The sequence below is a fragment of the Theropithecus gelada genome, chromosome 12 (assembly GCF_003255815.1).
Source record: "Theropithecus gelada isolate Dixy chromosome 12, Tgel_1.0, whole genome shotgun sequence".
Classification (NCBI taxonomy): domain Eukaryota; kingdom Metazoa; phylum Chordata; class Mammalia; order Primates; family Cercopithecidae; genus Theropithecus; species Theropithecus gelada.
In genome coordinates this window covers 49,630,706-49,656,373 of record NC_037680.1, presented here as the reverse complement: position 1 = coordinate 49,656,373, position 25,668 = coordinate 49,630,706, and the positions used below count along the sequence as shown (strand labels likewise).

Genomic DNA, 25,668 nt, shown 5'->3' with positions numbered 1-25,668 from the left:
CCGCCACCTCGCCCGGCTAGTTTTTTGTATTTTTTAGTAGAGACGGGGTTTCACCGTGTTAGCCAGGATGGTCTCGATCTCCTGACCTCGTGATCCGCCCGTCTCGGCCTCCCAAAGTGCTGATGCATGACTAATTTTGTATTTTTAGTAGAGTTGTAGTTTTGCCATGTTGGCCAGGCCCGTCTCGAATTCTTGCCTCAAGCAATCCACCCACCTTGGCCTGCCAAAGTGCTGGGATTACAGACATGAGCTACCGTCCTTGGCCTAATTCTTACTCTTAAAAAGTCTTAGCCAGGCATGGTAACACACATCTGTAATCCCAGCTACTCAGGAGGCTGAAGCAGGATAATTGCTGAAACCCAGGAGTTGGAGGTTGCAGTGAGTCAAGATTGTGCTGCAGCACTCCAGCCTGGATGACAGAACAAAACTCCATCTTAAATTAAAAAAAAAAAAAAAAAAAAGTCTGTTGGCCAGGCACGGTGGCTCATGCCTGTAATCCCAGCACTTTGGGAGGCCAAAGCATGTGGACTACTTCAGCCCAGGAGTTCAAGACCAGCCTGGACAATGGTGAAACCCCATCTCTACAAAAAACACAAAAATTAGCCAGGTTTGGTGGTAAGTGCTCAGAGTCCTAGCTACTGGGGAGACTGAGGTGGGAGGATCACTTGAGTCTGGGAGGTGGAGGCTGCAGTGAGCCATTATGGCGCCACTGCACTCCAGCCTGGGTGACAGAGTGAGATCCTGTGTGGAAAAAAAAAAGGAAAAAGTCTGTCCTTAATGATAACTTACACATAGTAGGTACTCAGTTTAATACTGGTTTAAATTGATTACACTTTGGTATATAAAATTATCCGATCCAATCTTTCTTAAAAAGCAGAGATTTTTATCTGCATAATTTTCCTGGTATAGTTCTTATAAGTGCCACATAAAAATAGACTTATTAAATTCAGCAAATTTGTTGAAATATGTCCTTGTAGCAAACAGTGTAGACTAATCACTAGAGAATAACAATGTGCTGGAAAGGTTATGCCTTTACTCTGTTCTAAGAGAATTATTGCACCTGCAGGCCCTTGCCGCCTAAATAGCCATGCTTTATATCATTTGCTATTCTCGTACTCGTCTCTTTATGGGCCACAGCTGACAAGACCAGGAATGGACACCTACCCAACATAGGGTCTGCTGAGCAACCCGCAACCTCTGCAGTCTGTTTAAAAAATATGAGCTGGGCCAAATAGACTCTCTTGGCACTTTGAAACAAGAAATATGGAAGGCTTGAAGGTTTTACTGGTTAAAGGTGGGAGCTGCAGCTAAAAGTTCAGGAAGTAGCAGCTAGGATGGGAAGCCTGTGGCTGCAAGCTGAAGGAGGGAGAGCAGTGAAGATCAGACGGTGGTGGCTGGAAAGCAGCAGCTCTGTGGGGGTAGCGGAGTCACATTAATGTCAGAGCACAAGCGCAAGGATCTGCCCCTAGAGCCCCCTCACATTCTGAACCATCTCCAGCTCCAGTCTTTATGGGGTTCTCCCCTATTACAGTTCCATTTCTTGGACTGCCTTGGGCAAATAGCTAACTTCTCTATGTCTCAGTTTCCTCAACTGTAACATGGAGATGATAATAGACTCTACCTCATAGGGTTGGTGTGAAGATTAAATAAGGAAAGGGTTTAGAACCAGGCTTGGCACATACATAATGAATACTCACTCAATACATGTTAACTCTAATCATAATCATTACTTCCATGATGTGTTTTATATTACGCTACAGAAAATTCTGTTGTGTTTGAACTAGATAGAATGAGACTCTTTCTTATAGAAAAACTTCAGTAAAACAGGCAGGAGAAGCCGGGTGCGGTGGCTCAAGCCTGTAATCCCAGCACTTTGGGAGGCCGAGACGGGCGGATCACGAGGTCAGGAGATCGAGACCATCCTGGCTAACACAGTGAAACCCCGTCTCTACTAAAAAATACAAAAAACTAGCCGGGCGAGGTGGCGGGCGCCTGTAGTCCCAGCTACTCGGGAGGCTGAGGCAGGAGAATGGCGTAAACCCGGGAGGCGGAGCTTGCAGTGAGCCGAGATCTGGCCACTGCACTCCAGCCTGGGCGGCAGAGCGAGACTCCGCCTCAAAAAAATAAAATAAAATAAAATAAAATAAAATATCCAGGTGTAGTGGTGTGTACCTGTAGTCTCAGCTCCACAGGAGGCTGAGGAGGGGGGATTGCTTGAATCTGGGCAGTCAAGGCTGTAGTCAATTCTGATTGTGCCACTGCGCTCAGCCTGGGTAACAGAGACCCTGTCTCAAAAAACCAACATAACCAAGCAGATGTTGTTGATTTCCTTTTGAGTTTCCTTGGAACTTCATCTATATTGGTAAAGAAGAATGGGACTTCTGAAAATTGCCTAATGTCTTAGTCAGTTTGAGCTGTTTTAACAAATTACCATATACTGGGTGACTTGTCTTAAAACAAATTTGTTTCTCACAGTTCTGGAGGCTGGGAAGTCAGATCAGACATGGTTGGGTTCTGATTAGGGCCCTCTTCTGGGCGGCAGGCTGCCATCTTCTTGCTGTATCCTCATGTAGAAGAGGAGAGGCGAGGAGGGGAGGGGAGGGGAGAGGAGGGGAGGGGAGAGGAACCAAGCTCTCTCATCTCTCATGACTCTCCTTATGGGGTACTAATTCCATCATGAGGGCTCCACCCTCATAAGCTAATTACTCCAAAAGCCCCTGATATGATTTGGCTCTGTGTCCCCACCCAAATCTCATCTGGATTTGTTATCCTTACATGTCAGGGGAGGGACTGGGTGGGAGGTGATTGGACCATGGGGACGGTTCTCCCATGCTGTTCTCATGATAGTGAGTGAGTTCTCACGAGAGCTGATGGTTTTAAAGTGTGGCACTTCCTCGTTCTTGCTTACATTCCCTCCTGCTGCTTTGTGAAGAAGGTGCCTGCTTCCCCATTGCCTTCCACCATGATTGTAAGTTTCCTGAGACCTCTTAGCCATGCTTCCTGTTAAGCCTGCAGAACTCTGAGCCAATTAAACCTCTTTTGCTTTATAATTACCCAGTCTCAGGTAGTGCTTTATAGCAGTGTGAGAATGGACTAATACAGGCCCCATCTTCAAATGTTGTCACATTGGAGATTAGGGTTTTAACATATGAATTTGCCGGAGGACAAACATCCAGTTTGTAACAACCAGCTAGCATTGGATTAATAGAGCTCTTATTTTTGGTAAACTTATTTTGAGCCTTTGATAAAATAAGATAAGTGATTTGCATAATGGCTCAAATTTAAGGAAAGATAATCATTGAGTATGTTATATTAAATGCAGGAGCTAGTGATTGTTAGACATTTTTAAGACAAAGACAAAGAATAATAGAGTAGGCTAAGTCCCGAGATCTTGAAGTTCAGAGCCTCAGGTCCCTCAGGCAAGGATGAAGTGCAAAGGGGAAGGGGGAGTGGAAAATGGAGAGGAATGCAGAAAGAACCAAAGAACAGCAAAGGAGTGGGGAACGAATGACTCCTGTCCCACAAAATAAATGATTTTTCTTTTGCCATTTTATGTTTCAATCTCTTTCTTTCCAAGTTTCCAATTTGGTCGATAGGGAAATAATTCTCTTTACCTCTGAGGCTTGTTTCTGAATTAGCAATGGAAACTAGAGAGAATGCAGGGCCGATACCTAACACTCAGTGGGTGTCAGCTAATATTTGCTTGACTGAATCGAACATTAAAACTTATTTTAAAGACAACTTTGTTAGAAATGTTTATTCCATAAAGCATGCAACCTCTCTATAGCACCATGAAATCTAGAGGAAACCAACACAGGCCTGGTGAAGGAAAGAAGAAATGTAATTGCCTTAATGTCTTGCTTTTAGAAGCATTTACTCATCTACTAATTCATGAAGACTCTTCCACTGTTTATGGAAACTCAAGAACATTCAACTGTACCATAACAAAAGCGTTAACTTACAGCTGATAGACCTCATGAACACTATTTTTACTGGAGATCAAACACTTCACAAAGCATAAGCTTCAATGAGAACAGAGAAGAGAAGAGCCAGAGCTGGGTGGCCTTGAGCTCTGCCTTGGCCCATAGCTGACTGAGTGATGGGGCAGGTGCTTCAGAACCCCACAGGCTTTGGTTTCTTTATCTGCAAAATGAGCACCCTGAACTTCTGTAAATGGTCTTCAAGAAGCCTTCCTGCTCTAACACTCAGTTGAACTATGCTCACGTCCAGATTTTAGATTGGGAAAATGTGAAACAAGCAGAAACAGCAAAGCTTAGAAAAGAAGACACCAAATTACAATGGGGAGGCCAGATATTTAACTGGTGCCTGTGGTTGCAAGCCTGTGAGATGACAGCCCCCACCCTCAATAATTCTCACTTCCTGATGTTTGTACCCTTGTGCGGTCCTCCCACATTGAGTAGGTTGACCTGTGTATACCTGTCTATACACTAGGATCTTATGGAAATGGCTGGATGTGACTTCTGGGGCTAGGTAATGATAAATATTGTGGCTTTTACCTTATCTTCCTGATCACTCTTTCTGTGGGAATCCAGCCATCATGTCATGAGGATCCTTAAAGATACAGAAAGGTCCACATAGTGAGGAGCTGAGGCCTCCTAGAAACACCAGCACCCTCTGAGAGGACCATTTTAGAAGCAGATTCTCCAGCCCCAGTCAAGCCTTCAGATGAATGAGGCTCCAGTCAATGTCTTGATTGACAGTCACTTCATTAAAATCCCAAGCCAGAACCAGCCAGCTAAGCCACTCCCGAATTCCTGACCTACAGGAACTCTGTAAGATAGTAAATGCTTGTTCTTATTTTAAACCACTAAGTTCTGGGGTGATTTGTTACATAGTATTACACAGCTATTGTGATGTTTGTAAGAAAAATACAGTTGCTCTTGTTGAGTGTTTATATAACGTGCATTGGGTATTTCACCTTCCTGCTTTTTATTTTTTATTTATTATTTTATTTTTTTTGAGATGGAGTTTTGCTCTTGTTGCCCAGGCTGAAGAGCAATGGTGCGATCTCGGCTCACTGCAACCTCTGCCTCCCGGGTTCAAGTGATTTTCCTGCCTCAGCTTCTTGAATAGCTGGGATAACAGGTGCCCGCCACCATGACTAATTTTTGTATTTTTAGTAGAGATGGGGTTTTACCATGTTGGCCAGGCTGGTCTCGAACTCCTGACCTCAGGTGATCCACCTGCCTCAGCCTCCCAAAGTGCTGGGATTACAAGTGTGAGCCACTGCGCCCGGCCTCACCTTCATTCTTCAATTTAGTCATTCATTCGAAAATTTATTGAGGACTTACTCTGAGCCAGGTGATAGAAATTCAGTAATAAAGTTTCCTACCTTCAAGAAGCTTATAATCTGGGAAGCTAGGGGTTGGGTGGGTGGTAGTCAACTATAAACACCTATAACAGATGCCACTCGTATTATTGCTTTAACATCGCTTTTTCTGTTTCTGCCAGTGTTTTGAGTACATAAACTTTGGCTGGGACTTCAGTGGCTGAAGAGATGCTCATCAGTTACTGCCACATGATTGTTTTTAGTTTTAATAAGAGTGATCAATACCATCAGCTCCCCCTTTAAATGCTAATGAATGCTTTAACACAGCAGATGCAGACATACAGTACACTGCAGATTAAAATTAGGCACAAAATTAAATTGCTTACACATAGCAAAGAAGCCAGTTTGGACATCTTGATAATCAGCCACTACCAGCTGACAAATCTTGAATTGTCCCCGCACCAACACAAAGCCTCCCCTAGGCTCAGTCAGAAGAGGCATCATCTGGCAACTAATGAGGGTGCTGGTGTCTTTGGGTAAGAGAAAGGAAAGGAAAACTGCCAGGTCAGACTTTCAGTAAAGCTTTGTGTACTTTTAGAAGTAGACACAGCAGGACCGTAGAGGGCACTCGGATCAGGAACAATTTATATTCATTAAAGAGACAGAACTTTGGGCCTCTGAAAAGGAAAGCCAAATAGTGAGATTCTATGAATGTCCAAAAGGACATTCACATGTCTATGTGTGAATTTCACACATATCTGTGTGCGAATTTCACAGTAATCGGGAAATTAAATTGACATAATGACATTCATTGCATGAAATGCTTTCTTGACAAAAACATCTCTCAATATTTATATAATTTGGATCAAAATATTTTATCTATAAGTAGAGTCACACACGACTGTGTGAACATACATAGTATTTCTATTCTTTTTTATTCGTGTGATAGGTGTTTAATGAGAACTTGTATTTATAGTGCTATGCTAGGTGTCAAAATTCAAAATGGAAAATGAGCACAGTTCACTATGATACAAGGGGCTTCTTAGGAAAAATAGACTGGCCTTTCCCTTGGTGTCCTTGGCATACCCAGAATCTGCTCTCAGTAATACACCCCAAAACTTAATCAGCGTCTCAGAGTTGTACTTAGAGGCCAACTCACATTAGCAAAGCTCACAGGAGACTGATGTATAAAATTAGAATGGTAATTATGCCAACATTAGACCTAACTCCTAGCTGGATTGGAGACTTCTGTTAAGGTCACTTAATGAACATGAAATTAGAACAATAATTTAGATGATTTGATGTGTGTTAGCCTGATTAATAAGGTAATCAATCCATTCAGCAAATAGATTGAGTATCAACTATGTATTGGAGACAGATTATCAACTATATATTGGAGATACACAGGGGATCGAGATAGGCACAATCCTGCTTTCATGAAGCCAATAGTCCAGTGAGGCATACAGATGAGCAAATCTTGAGAGATTTATTACAATAGAGGGGGATAAATATGGTTGAGTAACCGAAAGTTTCTATGTGAGCTACAAGGGTGGGCCTAACTCAGACATGGGGATCTGGAAAGGTTTCCTGGAGGTGGTAATGTCTCAGTAGAGAGCTGAAAGGTGACTTAAGCAGACAATACAGGGGCAGCTGGTTCGGGGGTCGGGGGAGAGAAGGAGCACAAAGTTTTGAAGACAAAGGAGGGTTTGGCAGCTAATTCAGTGTGGCTGCAGTGTGATCTGTGGTTGCTTCACTGTTGGGGTGATGCAAAAGAGGTTCACAGGAGCGGGGTTATAGGACCATCTCGACACCAGGTACATATTTCTCAGGCTGAATGGATTCTCACATCACTTTGGGAGGGATTATGCTGGATAATATTATCTAGTTTACAGGGCCACCACCTGAGACCGGGCAGGTCGTACCCTGCCTGAAGGTCTCGCTTGCCCAGCATGGCTAACCTTTTCCTTTATGGGTCGCCTTCTTCTAGGCTTCCACTGATGACCAGCTTTGGCTGTTCCAACTCACCACAGCCTGTAAAAGACTCATGCTCTCTTTGGATTGCTTTGTACCTGCAGCATGTTTTCATGCCTGGGAGGTATTGTAGCCATTTCGTCAATGAACTCTCAGAGCTTAGTCTTACTTCCCTTATTGTCAAGGTCTTGGACAGCGCTGCACTGTACTCACAGAGCACCTGCAAGGGAGTGGGTTTGTCAGGGTGAAGTAACAGTGCCAGAGAGTGTGTGATAAAGGGCCTCCGAGAGGAGCAGAATGGAGAAGTGGCTGGAGCTGTCGGGGGAGGTCTCCAGGGAGGCAGGACTTCAGCAGGACCCCGAAAGCTGAGTAAGTTTCGTCAGGGTGGTAGGCAAGGAGTTTCTCTGGTAGACTTGAGTAATGGGACATAGATTATAGAAACTTAATCCTCATTTTAGTGTGGAATGAACTATGAGGTTATAAGTCTTCATTCTTCATATAAGTCTGTGGGTTCGGTCATGTAATATTTGGTCAGCTGGTACACTAAAGCCTTGACAGTTTTGACCATACATTTGGCACTTTTTCCACTTTAGCATCTCATAAACCAGTTCCAGTAACAGCAGATAGTAAGAAGCTGAGTCCAGGTCTTTCGCTCTGATTTCCCCAGGGCACCCCAGCTTCACTGTAGTTTCTCAGATCCAATGATGGCAAGAGAGTTGATACGCCTCCTAAGTGCAGTCTCTGTAATTTAAAATTTCAGGGAGGTTACATCCTGAACAAGGTGGCACAGCTACATCATGACATCTTAAAACCGAGTAGTTTCTGAGAACCAGAGTTGTAGAAACATACCACATCTGTACGAACTTGTTGAAGTGTAAAGATAAATTGTAGAGAAGGTACTTAAAAAGCTTATGAAATATAAAATATTTTGGTACAACTGAATTGGAAAAGTTGCAGTTAAGTAAGAATGCCTTGAGGTATATCCAGGATGTTTTGACCCTGCCATTTTGAACTACTGGGGATTCTGACCCTACTGTTTTGATCCTGGCGACATTTTGACTCTACTTATACATAAAACATTTTGATCTGAATTATATAAATATTGAGAAATGTTTTTGTCAAGAAAGCATTTCATGGATTGAATGTCATTATGTCAATTTAATTTCCCGATTAGTTTCCTGTCCAACATAATGCTGTTTCCCATTTGTATATTATTATTGTTTTGAGACAAGGTCCCACTCTGTCACCCAGGCTGGAGTGCAGTACCATGATCTTGGCTCACTGCAGCCTCAGCCTCCTGGGCTTAAGGGATCCTCCCACCTCAGCCTCCCCAGTAGCTGGGACTACAAACATGTAGCTAATTTTTGTACATTTCGTAGACACCAGGTCTCATTATGTTGCCCATGTTTTAAACTCCTGGGCTTATGGGATCCTCCTGCCTCAGTCTCCCAATGTGCTGGGATAACAGGTGTGAGCCACTACACCTGGCCACATTTTTTATTGTACTGGTTTTTTCCCATGGGATCAATTCTTTTCGATTTAAATTTTACAATGAAGATGTTGCATATCAATTTTTTGTTGTTATTCATACTGCATGTTACCAATTATAGCTTCTGCCACTGTGAGTTTCCCTTTATAGTTACTATAAATTAGGTAAGAACCTCATTTTCCCAGGTCAGATTTTACTGTTCTGAATTTTACTGTAAATAGCTTTAAATATTACATTTTAATTTTTATTATTTTTATGAGCTATGTTCATTATAAATTGGCTGAAAACAATGGATAATTATATTTCTTTCTAAAGTAGTCCTTGATTAAAAAAAAAATCCCCAGTTCTCCTATACAGTTTTGGAATTATCAAATTAATTCAGCCTAGGTCCATTGTATTGCTAATGCGGTGACTGTGCAAAGATCTAACCATCCTGCTTTCTCTGGGCTTTGCCTGGAATAAAGACCGCCTCTATGGTAGCAACCAATATAGACTTGGTGCTTCCAAACTAGCTCTGAAGCCTATTTAGGGAAAATCTCCACATTTAGAGGTGCCCTGTCCAAGATATACTCCTTCGATTTGTTTCTACTGTATTTTTTTTCTCCTAATTCTAATATCCCTTTCTTTCCTTTTTCCTTTCTTCTTCTTCTGTTTTTTTTTTTGGTCTTAACCTCACCCCTTGCAACTAATACAGTTTCTCATTGTTGGCTACTGATTTATTTTTATGGGGAAAAAAAAAGTCCTGTTAATCCCTGCTTTGCTCTTGACTTACGTTCATCTTTCAACCTGGCAAGTGACTTTTGGTGAATAAACATCATTAGGAAAAAAAAAAAAAGAGAACATCCAACTTATTATTTCTTTACAGTCAAGAAGCAGACTGCAGATGTTCTTACTTTGATTTTGACTGGGAGCATTGATGCTGACAAGTATTTTTCCATGAGATATTACGAAGTGGTCAGTTTTGTGGGCTGGTGGAATAACCTCTTTGCAGTCACTGACTGCACTAAATAGGGCCGAGATCATTGAGTTACTTTATTATCAGCTTGGATTCCCTACCCCATAACCGAAAGCAAGATGGAAGAAAGTAGCATGAAACTAGCAATGATTTTTATAGCGCCTTTTAAACCAGACTCTTCAATAATTCCCCAGAATGCAAATTTTGTTTCACAATTAAGGCCATACTTTCCACTCCTTTCAGAGTGACTCAGTCAAGACTGTTCATCTATTTATCCAAAAATTCTAATCACAGAAAATATTTTATTGCTTATTTAGAAACAGCATGATACTAAGATAGCATGTTTTGCATTAGTCTACTTTTCTTTAAATTTAAATGAAGGACAAAATGGAAAAATAATTGAAAACAGGCTATGCTTGATAGCTTCATGAGAAAGGATCATGGTGGAGCTGAAAACCTTAGAAGTTGGTTACACATGATGGAAAAGAGGCCCTCACGAACTGATTACACCATTCCCATTGCTTTGCTTGTAAATGCATTTGGCACACAATAAAACTTTTAGAAAATCAAGTTGTTGAATCAATGTTTAGGTGATGACAACTTCCCTTGTAAATAAAGGTCACTTCCTATAACTTTGACTTTAGTATTGATTGATTGGTCGAGACAGGGTCTTGGTCTGTTGCCCAGGCTGCAGTGCAGTCACGTCTTACTTACAGCCTTGACCTGCCAGGCTCACGTGATCTTCCTGCCTCAGTCTCCTGAGTGGCTAGGACTACAAGCATATGCCACCATGCTCAACTAATTTTTGTATTTTTTTGTAGAGATGGTGTCTCCCTATCTGACCCAGATAGGCTGGTGACCCAGGCTGGCCTTGAACTCCTGGGCTCAAGCAATCCTCCTGGTTTAGTCTCCCAAAGTGTTGGGATTACAGGTGTGAGCCACCATGCCCCGCCCACCTTGACTTTAATGCTACCGAAATACAGTTTTCCCCACCAGGCCTCAAGTAATGTATCACACACAGCAGGGCAGCTACCCTGAGAACATATGCATGTACTCAGATGACCAGCTTCTTTTAAAAAAGAATTAAAACCCACAGAATTAGAAGAGTGTCCTTTGGATTTCTACAGAGCACTGAGAATCCTATGTAGGGTTTAGTGAATGCTAAACAGGGTTACTGAATGTTGCACAGAATCTCAGAATATTGAAAGTAACATTTATTGATTTGACATATAATAAGTTTGTTGTTACCTGACTTTTTGGTTTGTAAAACATGAAGCATTTCACAAGTTGGATCCCACCATTTCTGCCCTAAGCTGCAGACGGTCTCCTGGCACCCCCACCAGTTTACCTCTTTGCCCGCAGCTGCTCAGAGCTGTCTTGCTGCAAGGCTGATATTTACTGTCTGACTCCAACAAGGATGTTGGTAATTTTAAATTTTTCTGGCTTTTAGCTTGTGACATTATTATCTTGCTCTGTGTCTGTTTTCTTTTAGATTTTAGATTTCTGACATCCCAAGAGGCCTTTATGGAGTGTTGTTTTATCCTCTTTGCTCCTTCTTTGTTGAAATTTAGAAAATAATATTTGAAAGCAGTCCCTGGGAACTTAGGGAGAGAAAGAACCACAAATCCAGGCAATTTAAATCTTTGGTTTCTGATAAATTGTATATGAATGAGATATGCATCATAATCAACATTAAATTCAGTAACTTTTTTTATTACTGAAAAATGACAAGCCAGATCAGTTCAACACTGACCATCATAAAAACACAAGTATCTTACTAAAATAAATACTAAATACTAACCGGCAGGGCTGAGCCAAAGGGTGAGATGAGTGAGGTACCTGTCTTGGGCACAAAATTTAAGGGGAAATCAAAAAAAAAAGGGGGAGAAAGAAAGAAAATCAAAAAGAAACAACAAAAAACCCCAAACCAAAAAACTCGATAATCAAGCTAAATGATATTTTAATGCAATATTTTAAAAAATAAAACAAATGAAAAAAAATTATGATGAACAAAATACAAATGTTAAAGACAAGACCAGTAACAGTGCCTTGCCAGGCCATATTGCATCCTCAGTCAAAAGGAAAAATCAGTAACACTCATTCTGTCATTACCTAAAAATTTGATTTTTTTTGTTGACCTTATTTGCCTTACCCTCGTCCTGGCCCTGCTAACCAGAATATCAGTGGTTAGGGTAAAAAGATGGCATAACCTTTCCTCTAAGAATGTTCACTCAAGGGAGAAAATACGTGTAGTGATTTTCAAGCCTAGTTATGATCACTGGGTAACCAATATCCATAATTTTGACGCTGGTTTGGCTATAGTCTCAATTAGAAGGTATTTCCCAATCCCAAAAATGGAAGTGTTGTCTTTTTGTTAATTCAATATGAAGGGATCATATTACCAAAAACCATTACATTTCTTTCTTTTTTTTTTTTTTAACCTGCTTAGAAAAACTCATGTAGTTCAATTCATCAAAAGTTTCTCCATCCACGGTGGTCCCCTCTGGCTCTCTCTTTATTGATTTTGGCGGGGGAGGGCCTGTGGGGCTTTTTCCGGTATTCCACTTTTGTCCAGCCCCCTTCGCTGACTTTGCTCTCCTCTTCACTGGCTCTTGAGTCAGTCTCAGGGTGCAAAGGCATCCCTGGTATGGTGTTGGGTTGGTGGAGGTCCCTAGGGCTTCTCTTGAAGTCAGGCGACTGGTGAGGATTGAGTGGTGACTGAGAAACCCTGTAGAATTTTCCAGGATATCTTCCTCTTGAAGGAGTGGAATGCTGACTTTTTCCACTGTATCTTCCTCTAGGAGAAGAATTGAGTGATATACTACCACGTCCATATTTGTTCCTGCTTCTGTCTGAGTATCGACCCCTCTCTGAAGAGGTGTCAGTATTGCCACTGGAAAAGCCACTGTCCCTAGAGCTGAGATGCAGGGAAGAGAAGTTTTTGGTCAGTCCATACTGAGTAGGAGAGGAGCTTCTGGACTGGTTCACAGGTGTAATCTGTTGATACTTAATGGGCACCTGGGTCCGTCTCACAGCAGCAGCATAGGAATCCTGGCCATCAAGGTATGAGAAGAATGGTGACCCCAGAATAGGATTGCTCTGGGAACGCTGTAAAGAAGTGTTGGATGCAATCTGCCGCATCCTCAGAGTATCTAACCACTGGCAATCAGCACCTGCGGGAGAAATGGAAATGAGCATCTTTGAAGCCACAGTAAAGCTGCATGCCTAATTCATACGCCTGTCTTAGGATAATTCAAGGCTGTTTGGGATGCTCTAAGCTTTACCATTCATAGAAATTCTAGCCTACGTATAAGGACATTTCCTTTATTACAAATACTTTAAAAAATAAGGACATTTACACTTAGTCAATCTATGCTATGTGCTTGGCATTGTTCCATGGGCTTTCCTTACACTATCTGATTTAATCCTCTCGATAATCTTCTTAGGTAAACACTAATAGTCTTATTCTATAAATGAGGAAGCTTGGGAGGTAAATAACTTGCCCAAGATCACTCAGTCAATAATACCAAGTCCTTCTGCATCTAAATCCCATCTTCTTCCTACATAGTTGTGTTCTCACTTCTAGAAAGTATGTCCAGGTGGCAGGGGCAAGTTTAGTAAACAAAAGGTTTTTTTTGCAACCTGCACTTTTAAAACCTCAAGGACCCTAAATGCAGATAAAATAAATGAGGTTCCGAAAGTTGAGACAGCTAGAGATTGTTTGAAAGAAAGACCGTTCATGTGTCCAGAGGAGAGATCCTGAGGCTCGGGAATAAGAAGTATTTTCAGCACAAAAAAATGAAGCTGCGTTGGCAAGTAGGAAGAAGTTAAGATAAAAGAAAATGGTGAATTGACAAGGACCATTTAGTAAGCTATATTTCAGTGAATAAGCAAGTTCCTCACACCTGAGATCTTTTCTGCTCCCCCGAGCCTGAACAATGTTGCTGGAGTTCCTGGGTGGTCCTCCCAGCCTCAGCTTCCTCGGCTACTCCACCCTTTGCTCGCGCAGACGACGCGTGTGGAGGGTATCGGAGCATGCATGTCTCTGTCTCCCTCACTGCCTGCGCACAGGTGACCCATGCCTCTGAGGTGAGTGACTTGCCCAGACAATTCCAGAGACTCCTCCCAGGCTTCAGTGCATCACAACGCCTTCTTTTGTTGTTGTTATTGTATGTATGTGTGTATTTTATTGTGGTAACAACCACATTTTTCCATCCTAGCTTTTTTTTTTTTGAGACAGAGTCTCACTCTGTCGCCCAGGCTGGAGTGCAGTGGCCGGATCTCGGCTCACTGCAAGCTCCGCCTCCCGAGTTTACGCCATTCTCCTGCCTCAGCCTCCTGAGTAGCTGGGACTACAGGCGCCCGGCACCTCGCCCGGCTAGTTTTTTGTATTTTTAGTAGAGACGGGGTTTCACCGTGTTAGTCAGGATGGTCTCGATTTCCTGACCTTCTGATCCGCCCGCCTCGGCCTCCCAAAGTGCTAGGATTACAGGCGTGAGCCACCGCGCCCGGCCCATCCTAGCCATTTTTAAGCCTATAGTTCAGTACTGTTAGTATATTCACATTGTTGTGCAACAGATCTCTATAATTGTTTCATCTTGCAACACCGAAACTCTAGACCCACTAATCTCTACCTTCCTCTTTGCCCTTTTCCCTTCCCTTCTCCCCTGCCCCCGACTCCCACTTGTTAACTATCTTCTCCTTCCTGTTTCTATGACTTTGACTACTGTAGATACTTCACATGAGCAGTATCATACAGAATCACAATGCCTTCTTTCCCTCCCATTGACTTCTCTGGAATTTTGGCTTCCAATAGAACCCTGATTTTGCTCAGTCTCCAACCCCCTCCATGTAGCCATGTGATCGGGAGAGTTGACCGCATTCTGGCTCCAGGGATCGACTTTAATTAGTTTAGGGACGGACAAGTTGCTCTATTCTGGCCAAAGCAGAATTGGTGAGGGATAGTCTGTTGGGGGGTTCTAGAAAAGTTTTCCTTACTCCTATATATAAGAACAGGTAGGGACCTAACCCGTTATTTCCTCTGGGCATTGCCATATCTTTGTGTGATGACTGTAAACAGGAGAGGAGCCGAGGGCAAAGGCAGCCTATTGAGCATGGCAGGGTGGAAAGAAAGGAAGGTTCATTCCACTATCTGAATATGGTTGAGCCGGCTTATCTTACTGCACCTGGAGCCTGCCCTGCCTCTGAACTTCTTGTTATGGAAGATAATAAATTTTATTACAGTTTAAATCAGTGGTTTAAGGACTTTAGAGTTGTTCTTAATCACCGGGAAGGCTCCTTAAAATGCAGATTGCAGGTCCTACCCCCAGAGTTCTGGTTCAGTAAGTCTAGGTTTGGGCCTGAGGATCTGGATTTCTAGTAAGTTCACAGGTGATCCCGATGCTGCTGGTCCTGGGGCCACACTTGGGAAACTACTGGAGTAAGGCAGTTGAAACTGGGTTTTCTGCTACTTGAAGCTCAAAGATAGATCTTAACTGATTGAGGTGGTATCCTCTGAGTCTTCAGATCATCTGAAAATGTCATAATTAAGTTTCTGGAATCTAGCACACATCTAATACGGGAACACTAACTTACTTGAGTCAGACCTACTTCCGGGGTTGCCGTCTGAATTGGTGAATAATGTCTGAATGGCAAGTTGGACTGCTTTCACTTCATCCTGAGGTTTTGTTCTACTCCACTGAATCGAATGGACATGTTTAGTGCTTTTTGGAGTTCTAACATCACTCTGGTAAAAAAAAAAAAAAAAAAAAAAAAAAAAAAAAAAAAAAAAAAAAAAAGACACATATAACCAAATAGACAAACACATATAAAATAGGAAAGAAAGACATCCAGGTTATTATATCACTTCAATTTCACTTCTTAGAACACTATCATAATGCACTAGGAAAATATTCTGAACGGCCCAAATATGCTCATTTGATGAAAAGAAAATGTTTAACCACTTTATTTCTTAGTGGGTTATAGCACTTATTCCTTAATGAATTATAACATATATTTCTTAGTAAACTATAGTAGCTAAAAATATGGTTGTCTTCTCCCAGAATTTATTATATTTGACAAATCTCAACTTACTTCTTTGTTTAATAAGAAATAAAAATTTACCTCTTCTATTTATAGTACTTGAAGGCAGATATTTTGCTGAATAAATGAAAATGTGACCACCATGTTTGCCTCAGAGTGAATTTGGATCATCAAGGGAACTGAGTGAATGCGGTGGGGTGAATCACCTACATGGAGGGGGAACGGTCTCAGATGCAAAAGTGAGACAGGATCAAAAAGTAAGAAATGGGGACCAGGAAGAGGACACTAGGTCAAGACACATCACTTTCTTGTCCTGAAATCTCCCTCCTCACTAGCTGTCACCAATCAGTGTCCATTAAAGAGTCTCCAGGTTCAATATGGTTAGGGAAATCTGTTTTTAAAAACTCTGAAGTGAAAAACCCAGACAAAAGTGGCATATCATCATGGGGTCTAAAAAAGGAGGAGGAGGGAGAGAGAAGAAGAAAAAGAACTGGGTGTGCTGTCTCCAAAACTGTCTAAGGCAGGCAGAGATAGAATCTGGTTGTTCTAATTGTCCGATTACTAACAAGAGGGCTTTTCCTGAGTAGTGAGGACCAGTTAACAGACTTTAGAATAGTCTGGATTCCAACTTCCTCAAGACCAACCAGCCTCTTTTGTTTGGGTTTTGTACCTTACAAGCAATGCTTTCACAAATAATGTAACTTCTTCTCAGATGCCTGACAACCTGTGCACCCCAGCAGGTAAGGATAAATAACTGCTGTAAAACTTTTTGGCTTCCAGCCTGGCCAGAGGTTTTTTTTTTTTTTTTTTGAGACAGAGTTTTGCTCTTGTCTCCCACGTTGGAGTGCAATGGCGCAATCTTGGCTCACCGCAACCTCCACCTCCTGGGTTCAAGCGATTCTCCTGCCTCAGTCTCCTGAGTAGCTGGGATTATAGGCATGCACCACCATGCCCAGCTAATTTTTGTATTATTAGTAGAGATGAGGTTTTACCATGTTGACCAGGCTAGTCTCGAACTCCTGACCTCAGGTGATCCCCCTGCCTCAGCCTCCCAAAGTGCTGGGATTACAGACATGAGCCACTATGCCTGGCCCAGAGTTTGTATTTCTAATACTGAAAAGCCAAATCCTGGCAGCCCAGGAAACCATCAAAATGCCACACTCACAAAGTCCTCTTTGAGGTGGACTTCATCTTACTGCAGCCACTGGGAGCTAAGAGGGTAGCCAGGGAAGAGCAGAAAGTGTTTTTTTATAGTCAGAAAACATGGAAGTGACTTCAACAATTCTGTCAGTGAGTACCTCATACCTCAGGCCTTCCTTTCATCTCTCTGAGCCTGTTTTTCCTATCTGCAAAATGAGGATAATAATATCTTTCAGTTTTTTTTTTTTTTTTAAATCCTGGAGACGGGGTCTCACTGTGCCACCCAGGCTAGAGTACAGTGGTGTGATCTCGGCTCACTGCAGCCTCAACCTCCTGGGCTCAAGCAATCCCCCCACCTCAACCTCCCGAGTAGCCGGGGCCACAGACATGTGCCACCACACCCAGCTGCTTTTTGTAGTTTTCGTAGAGATAGGGTTTCATAATGTTGCCCAGGCTGGTCTCAAACTCTTGGGCTCAAGTGATCTGCCCACCTCAGCCTCCCAAAGTGCTGAGATTACAGGTGTGAGCCACTGCGCCGGGCCGATATTTTTCAGTATTGATTTACATGAAGTTAGTGTGATCAAACTGGTATAAGCACCTCTAACAGTGCCTGGTTCATGGTAGATCCTTAATAAATGTTTCTTGAATGAATGAATTGGATGAATGAATGAAATGCATGTCCCTTTGGTGGTGGGTGCACACTAATATCTCCAGGAGTGCCAAGACTGTACTATAACTGTTGCCTTCCACCCACTCCCACTAGGTTTATGTACCTTGTAAGGTGTATGTCCCACCAGCCACAAAGATCTTGTTGATTTTTAAAAAATTAGTATTAAGTATTAGTATCCCCAATACCAAACATCTGACATGGTATACAGAAGGTGTTCAGTCCATAACTAATGAATGAATGAAGCACTACCTCAGTCTCTATCTGGGTAAGTTTATCCTGTTCTCTTTTCTTCCCAACATGTTGTTAGATAAATTATATTGATCCCATGGTCATGATGGTTGGTTTATCTCCCAGTACATTCCAATAAATTATATGCTCTGAGGTAACAGATAAATTTATATTCATTCACTGTTGGTGGGGCCACCAGCCTCTTGCCCCCAGAGCTTACCTCATATGTGACAGTGCACTCCACAGTCTGATATTTTGCTATTCCTACAATCCACTTCTCCATTACAAATGGTGGCTGAAAAACAAAAGTTAGGATGGTGTAGTACCATAACACAGTCAGCTCTACTATAGTATGTTTCTTTGAGGCCAGTTGTGCCATACACAATTAGCAAATAGGGGCATAACATCAGATTATCATGAAAGCCTTGTCGGTTCTCATGTGATCACTCACAACATGCTAATGTTTGGAGTTTTGCTTTTCATAAGACATCCTTTTGTATATTTGTAAACAGCTAGTCACGGCCTCCCACAATCTTCTTTTCCGATATAACATTTGCTATCACTCAGTCCTATCATTATGTCATTGATTCATGCTAAAGTTTGAAGCATCCGTTGGAAAACTTTCCCACAATTAAGAGAAATCCATAGCAATATGAGAAGACCCAGAAGTGCTTTCCTTCAGTAAAGCCGTGGCTGGTTCAGTGGCTTCAACAATCCCTCTGCTTTCCATAACATCACACTATCCAGCCAAGCTGCACATACACGTGAAGAAACCGTGGTTATGTTTTCCCACTATATTAAAACAAAGGATTAGTGAGGAAGCCTGTGCCTTTGATCCTATTTTAATTATGATGAAAACGGCCTCAGAAATAAGCTGCACTCTCCCCCCATCCCCCTTTCACTTCAGGTTTAAGGCTGCAAAGGAATGACTGACCGTGAGCTGGGTTCAAAGAAAATGTGATAGAGATTTAGCTGGGCCAGGTTTTCTTCGAGACTGAGTCTTACTCTGTTGCCCAGGCTGGAGTGTAGTGGCGCAATCTTGGCTCACTGCAATCTTCCTCCCGGGTTCAAGTGATTCTCAAGCCTCGGCCTCTCAAGTAGCTGGGATTACAGGAGCATGCCACCACACCTGGCTCATTTTTTGTATTTTTAGTAGAGACTGGGTTTCACCATGTTGTCCAGGCTGTTCTCCAACTCCTGGTCTCAAGTGATCTGCTCCCCTCAGCCTCCCAAAGTGCAGGGATTACAGGTATGAGCCACCGCACCCAACCTGGGCTAGTTTTTTGTTGTTGTTGTTTGTTTGTTTTAAATTAGGATTGTTGTTGTTTCTGTTGATGTTTAAAAATTCTATAACTTTTGATTGGTCTGTTCCAGTTCTAGTTTTCCTATAAGCCTGTTAATGTTGCTGTGTGATTTCGTATGTATGGCATGATAGCAGAAACACTTATATTCAGTTTTACAACTCCACGACATGGGTGGGGAAGAAAGAAAATATATTTCCAGTCTTCAAGACAACATATTATGTCCCAGCAAAATAAGAAAAAGGTAAAACCAAGTCATAACCCTTATAGATAAATAATGCCATGGAAATAACTCCTAGATACACAGTGGAATCCAACAATGAATATCAAATCAATCTGCTTGATGTCCACTTGTAAATTAAAATGACTTGGTTGTTTAGCATTCTGATGCCTATGAAGAGAACACATTTACAATGTCTTCTCTCTAATGCAATGTGTTCTCTCTAATGCATGTCTTTGAAGAACCATTTTAGTTCCCTACTGATGTTTGTACCTGGGTTCTTTGCTACAAGCCCCACTTTCTTCACTGAAACCAAAGACCTGGTTAATAGTGTATCACAGTTAACGGATTATGTGAGGCCAGGGTGACTGTCCTGTTGACTTCATGGGTATTCACCTGAAGTTGTTGACCTTCTACAATTGAAGTCTCATATGTATTTTTCCAGTATGATTGGGACAGAATTGAATTTTTTTTCCATTTTGAGGAGCGAGCTAAGTATTTCCGCAAGTCTTTCTTCAGTGTTTTCCTCAGCATGCTTCCCATTGGCCCTGGAGTAGTAGCATGCTTTCTAGTCACTCCAGGAATTCATAGTGTGGACTTAAGGAAGCCATTAAGACTTCAATGTGTGCCTCATAATGAACCTCATCTCAGTCCTTCAGGGAATTGACCTCAACCAAGAAAGTCTTTCTCAACCAAGAAAGTATAAGTTTTCCAAAGTTTAAAAGTACTCAAAATTTGAAGTAAATATTTTCATCGTTCACATTTTCCTTCCTTTAATAAATGACAGAGCAAGCATAAAGAAATATAGAAGAAAAAAATTTTAAAAAAATTAAATGATACCTTTTTGCAGTGCTTTTTAGTTCACACAGCATAAGTGGAATTTTAACAAAAACCTATTATGATCTCAATCTGCTAAATAAAATGTGCCTTTCAACAGCCAGCTCGAGGCTGAGCTGATGTGAGCATGGACAAGCACAAAAGCACACTGCTGGGGTATTTTAATGTCTTTGTTTGATATCTCTGAATTCAAAAGAGCTTTTAAGCCGTAAATAGAACCCTACCTTTGTCATCTTTAAAATCTCCGCATCAGGTAGGTTAGTGTTGAATGTCACATCTTTTATGTAGGTTATTGCAATTTCATCCCCATCCATCTCCATATACATTTTCCACTTACAATCCTGGAATTAAAAACAAAATTATATAATTTGAGAAAGTGAAACAATTTTTTTTTAGTGTCAATGTTTCATAACACATAAAATATTCTAAATGAAGTATTATTGGAGTGGCTTTTTTTTTTCCTTTTTCAGTAAAAGGACATGAAATTAGATTCCTATGTATATCTAAATAAGCCCCAGTTAGTGCAGCCTAGAGACATAATGTGTCAGTTTTAAGTGTTCTATTATAGGACTTACAAACTCAAAATCCTGAAGGGACCAGGCAGATAATAAAAAGGAGTAAAGCCAGGCAGTTTCCTTATAAAGCTTTAAGTGGCAACCTTTTAAAATAGACTCATTTAATTTACATATTAAACATTGTAGGAACATTTTTTCATTACCACAAAGAAATGTGGTTTTCTACTTTTCTTGAAATATAAGGCCCTCTTGATCCACCTTTAATCTTCCTAGATTGATAATGATGTGGGTTCAAGAAACTCTCACTTGCCTCTTAAGAAGGAAAACAACAGTGCAAATGTGTTGATAAATGATAATGGACAACTAGGGAGTTATGGGGTGGGTGAGGGACTCTGGGAAACCAAAGAACAGTTCCCCTAAAGGCACAGTTACTTCGTGACTTCTGTTGATTGTTCCCATGTGGAAATATGAGCCCAGTTTTGCTAGGTCCTTTAATATTTCATGAACAGCTGAGAATTAGGATCCTTATGTAAAACTCTTGATTTTTAAACAATGGTATGTTAATTAAATTTTTAATAAAATCACCATATAATGGAAAAGTGCTTTATATCATTCATTAACAGGAAAATGCAAATTAAAACCACAATGAGGTACCACTATACACCCATCAGAATGGCTGACTGATAACATCAAATGTTGGCTAAGATTTAGAGTTACTGGAACTCTCATATTAATATTAATACATTGTTGGTGGGAAATGGTACAATTGCTTCAGAAAAATTTTGATAATTTATTATAAAACCAAATATATGCCTATCCTATGACCCAGAAATTCTACTCCTAGGTATTTACCCAAGAGAAATGAAAAAAGACTTGCCTAGGTATGTTCTTAGCAGCTTTATCATGTTAACTAGGAAACTTGAAACAAGCCAAGCATCCATCAAAATGAGAATGGATAAACTGTGATATATTCGTAGAATGGAATACTACTTAGCAATACAAAGGAAGACATTACTGATACATGCAACAACTTGGATAAATCTCAAAAACATTATAGTGAGTGAAAGAAGTATATAGAAAAAAAGAACAACCTAATGATTCCATTTATATGATATTCTAGAACAGACAAAACTAATTAATGGTAGAAAAATTCAGAAGGGTGCTTGCTTCTGCAGATGGGGACTTACAAGGGGTATGAGGAAACTTTCTGGGGGTAGCAGTGCTCTATTGATAGAGGTTTGGGTTACACAGGTGCATGCATTGGTCAAAACTCAATGAATGTACATTTTAAATCTGTGTATTTCTCTTTTTAATTAATTTTATAGTGATTATTAAAACAGTTTTTTTGAGAAGGGGTCTTGCTCTGTTACCCAGGTAGCATGATCTCCACTCACTGCAGTCTTGACCTCCCAAGCTCAAGCGATTTTCCCACTTCAGTCTCCTAAGTAGCTGGGACCACAAGCACGTGCCATCATGCTCAGCTAACATTTTCTTATTTTTAATTTTCTGTAGAGGTGGGGTTTCACTATGTTGTTGCTCAAGCTTGTCTCAAATTCCTGGGCTCAAGTGATCCTCCCACTTCAGCCTCCCAAAGTGCTGGGATTACAGGTATAAGCCACTACACCTGAACTGCATTTCTTATTCTAGCACACTGAAATATTTAGGAGGAAGTATACTGATGTCTGGAAATTAATTTGAAATGTATCAAAAAATAAAGATTGATGGATGGCTAGAGGGAGGGGTAGATGGATAAACCAAGTGTATGTGATAAGCCAAGTATAGTAAAATGTTAATGGTTGAATAGGGGCTATGAGGGTTCACTGTAAAATTCTTTCAACTTTGCGGTATAAATAATTTAATAATAAAAATGGGGATAAACAAAGGAAAATAAACTCATGTCTTTGTACCAAATTTGACCCCTGGACCATAAAGGCACATTCTGTCTGTCTGGTTGCCTATCTACCTATTTTTTTAAATTTCCTTTTTAGAGATAGTATGTTGCTGTGTTGCCCAAGATGGTCTTGAACACTTGGTCTCAAGCAATCCTCCCACCTCAGCCTCCCAAGTAGCTGGGATAGAGGCATGAGCCATTGCTCCTGGCTCTGTGTTTATTGAAGAATGAAGAATCCTGAGGATTAAGGCTAATGTACCAAGCACCTTACATGCTGAAACTGGAAAATGCCCTCATAAATAAGAGTGGACCTGGAATGTTTCCTAGAGCAAGCTCAGACATAATTCTTATGGAAAGGCATCAACAAAGAGGCTGTTGAAAGCCTGTTGGCTTCAACAGGAAGCTGGGGGTGCCTGATGTTTTAGGAAAGCCTCTAGATGAATTGCAAACCAAGCAGGGCCCAAGTCTGACCCTCTTTGCCCAGCCACATTCACAAAATGGAGAGCCAATTAGTGAAGGAAAAGGTCTATTCAATAAAATGAAAACCTGGCTCTTGGCTAACGTAAGTCAAATTAGTTTCTCAGAATTGACAAATCTCTCAGTATTTCTTTGTTTTGGAGCCACTGCTACCCAGGCAACGTGGGTTCTGAGATAACTGGGCAGGATAATGACTGTTTGGTGTCACGATTGCTCTTCTCTGAAATAGCAAGAACCTTCTCAAGGCAGCAGCTGGGATAAAAAGCCTTAGAAGAGATGAGTTTACTTAGTTCAGTTTCTTTTGCCTGTCAAGTTTGGGAATTAAGTTAGTCAAAAGCACAGTCAAAAGACCTTGAATGGCATGAAAATGCCTGAACTTCGCCTGCTTCACTCTCATCTCCTAACCAGAGAGCTCCCCCATGACTTCAAGCCATAAATCAGACCCTCCTTTGCACACTCTCAGAACAGCTCTGTGTGAAGAAGCGGCTGACAGGAGGGGAACTCACATTTGTGGAGCGCTTACTATGCTCTAGGCATGTCGCTGGGCACTTACACCATGCTATTTTATTGGATATCCATCAGAACCCTGAAAGTCAGGCCTATTTTCCCTTTAGATGAATGAGAAAAATGAGGCTCAGACAGATTAAATAACTTTCCTAGGGTTTCATGACCAATATGTGGTTGACATCAGCACAAGGCTGCATGACTCCAAAGCCGGAGGAGATACTAATGGGGACAGACAAGCAGGAGAGGTAGCAGGTGAACCTGCTGGATGGTTTTGTCCAGCTCCATAAATGGGTCCAGCCATGGACAACAGGCAGGCGGAAGAAGGACCAGAGAAGATTTCGCTGATACAACCCAGAAAGCTAGTGGCCATCATTCTCCCTGCAGCAACTGCTTCCCTGCTCCCCAAAGTCCAACTTGGAGAAACACTGATGCAAATAATAGGGTTAGAGACCTTTTATTTTTAAATTCTCTTTTTCTCTTCTACTAAAGAAAGACTTTTACCGGAACCATAAAAGAAAGTAGCTACAGAAGGAATAAAACTATAATCAAGGAAGTCATAAGACAAGGAGGCCATCATGCATTTCACTAAAAAGTAGGTTCTGCTTGTTACAAAGCTGGGTAAGAGAGAAAGAGAATATGCTCCAACACGCAGGGCCCATGTAAATCATAAAGTTAATTTGACAATGGCCTGACCTAACTCCAGGTATCTTCAGGGCATCTATGATGTCATCGTTGCCTAGTTAACAAAAGTAATCCAAAATAAAGTAATGGAATTCCTTATATTCTGCTCAGTTTCAAATTAGCCTAAGGTATCCTTAATGTTTTTGCCATTTTGTGAGTCATAAATTGTCAATGACGATTGTCCACAACTCTGGGATTCAAATGGTTATCGAATTGGACTGGACACGCTGCAGACATTGAGATGCCATGTAACCAGTTCTTAACTGATCAACCATGGAAAAGGCTATCATTACAAATAAAATGAATTAAGTCATCAATAACATCACTAAAAATAACAATTCCACAAGTTTATGAGCCTAATATAGGGTTTTACTTACATATTTGCAACCTTTTCAGTACCTTGGCTGTGACAGGCACCAGGTATTGGGCACAGTAGACTCTGATGTTTTTTTTATTTTTTTATTTTTGAGACAGTGTCTCACTCTGTTGCCCAGGCTGGAGTGCAGTGGTGCAATCTCGGCTCACTGCAAGCTCCACCTCCTGGGTTCACACCATTCTCCTGCCTCAGCCTCCCGAGTAGCTGGGACTACAGGCGCCCGCCACCATGCCTGGCTAATTTTTTGTATTTTTAGTAGAGACAGGGTTTCACGGTGTTAGCCAGGATGGTCTCTATCTCCCGACCTCGTGATCCACCCGCCTTGGCCTCCCAAAGTGCTGGGATCACAGGCGTGAGCCACCGTGCCTGGCCCAGTGGACTCTGATTTTAAAACCATTCACCATTTTTTTTTTTTTTGGAGACAGGTTCTTACTCTGTCACCTAGGCTGGAGAGCAGTGGTGCAATCTCAGCTCACTGCATCATCAATCTCCCGGGCTCAAGCGATCTTCCCACATCAGCCTGCCAAGTAGCTGGGACCACAGGCATGCGTCTCCATGCCTGGCTAATTTTGCCTTCATTCTTTGTAGAGATGAAGTTTCACTATGTTGTCCAGGCTGGTCTGGAACTCCTGGGCTCAAGTGGTCCTCCTGCCTCAGCCTCACAAATTGCTGGGATTACAGGCATGAGCAGCTGCACCTGGCCCAGGTAAACTATTGATTTTGGCTTGGGGTGAGTGTTAGAAATGTGGGTACTGATTTTTGAATTAGAAATATTCAAGGATCGGCCGGGCGCGGTGGCTCAAGCCTGTAATCCCAGCACTTTGGGAGGCCGAGACGGGTGGATCACGAGGTCAGGAGATCGAGACCATCCTGGCTAACACGGTGAAACCCCGTCTCTACTAAGAAATACAAAAAAATAGCCGGGCGAGGTGGCGGGCGCCTGTAGCCCCAGCTACTCGGGAGGCTGAGGCTGGAGAATGGCGTGAACCCGGGAGGCGGAGCTTGCAGTGAGCTGAGAGGAGGCCACTGCACTCCAGCCTGGGCGACAGAGCGAGACTCCGTCTCAAAAAAAATAAAA

At 41.7% G+C, this 25,668-nt stretch overlaps 1 protein-coding gene across 1 annotated transcript in view; it reads right to left on the bottom strand.

Annotated features, from left to right (window-relative positions):
* Nucleotides 1–10,903: 10,903 nt before the first annotated feature.
* MAP3K20 (mitogen-activated protein kinase kinase kinase 20) overlaps nt 10,904–25,668 on the bottom strand; it is a 193,391-nt gene continuing 178,626 nt past the window's right edge. The window contains exons 17-20 of the mRNA XM_025404317.1: nt 20,368–20,484; nt 18,006–18,080; nt 15,301–15,451; nt 10,904–12,878 (exon numbers count right to left, since the gene is read on the bottom strand). Of these exons, the coding sequence (XP_025260102.1) occupies nt 12,178–12,878; nt 15,301–15,451; nt 18,006–18,080; nt 20,368–20,484 (1,044 nt within the window). The 3' untranslated portion in view covers nt 10,904–12,177. The remainder of the gene's footprint in view (nt 12,879–15,300; nt 15,452–18,005; nt 18,081–20,367; nt 20,485–25,668) is intronic.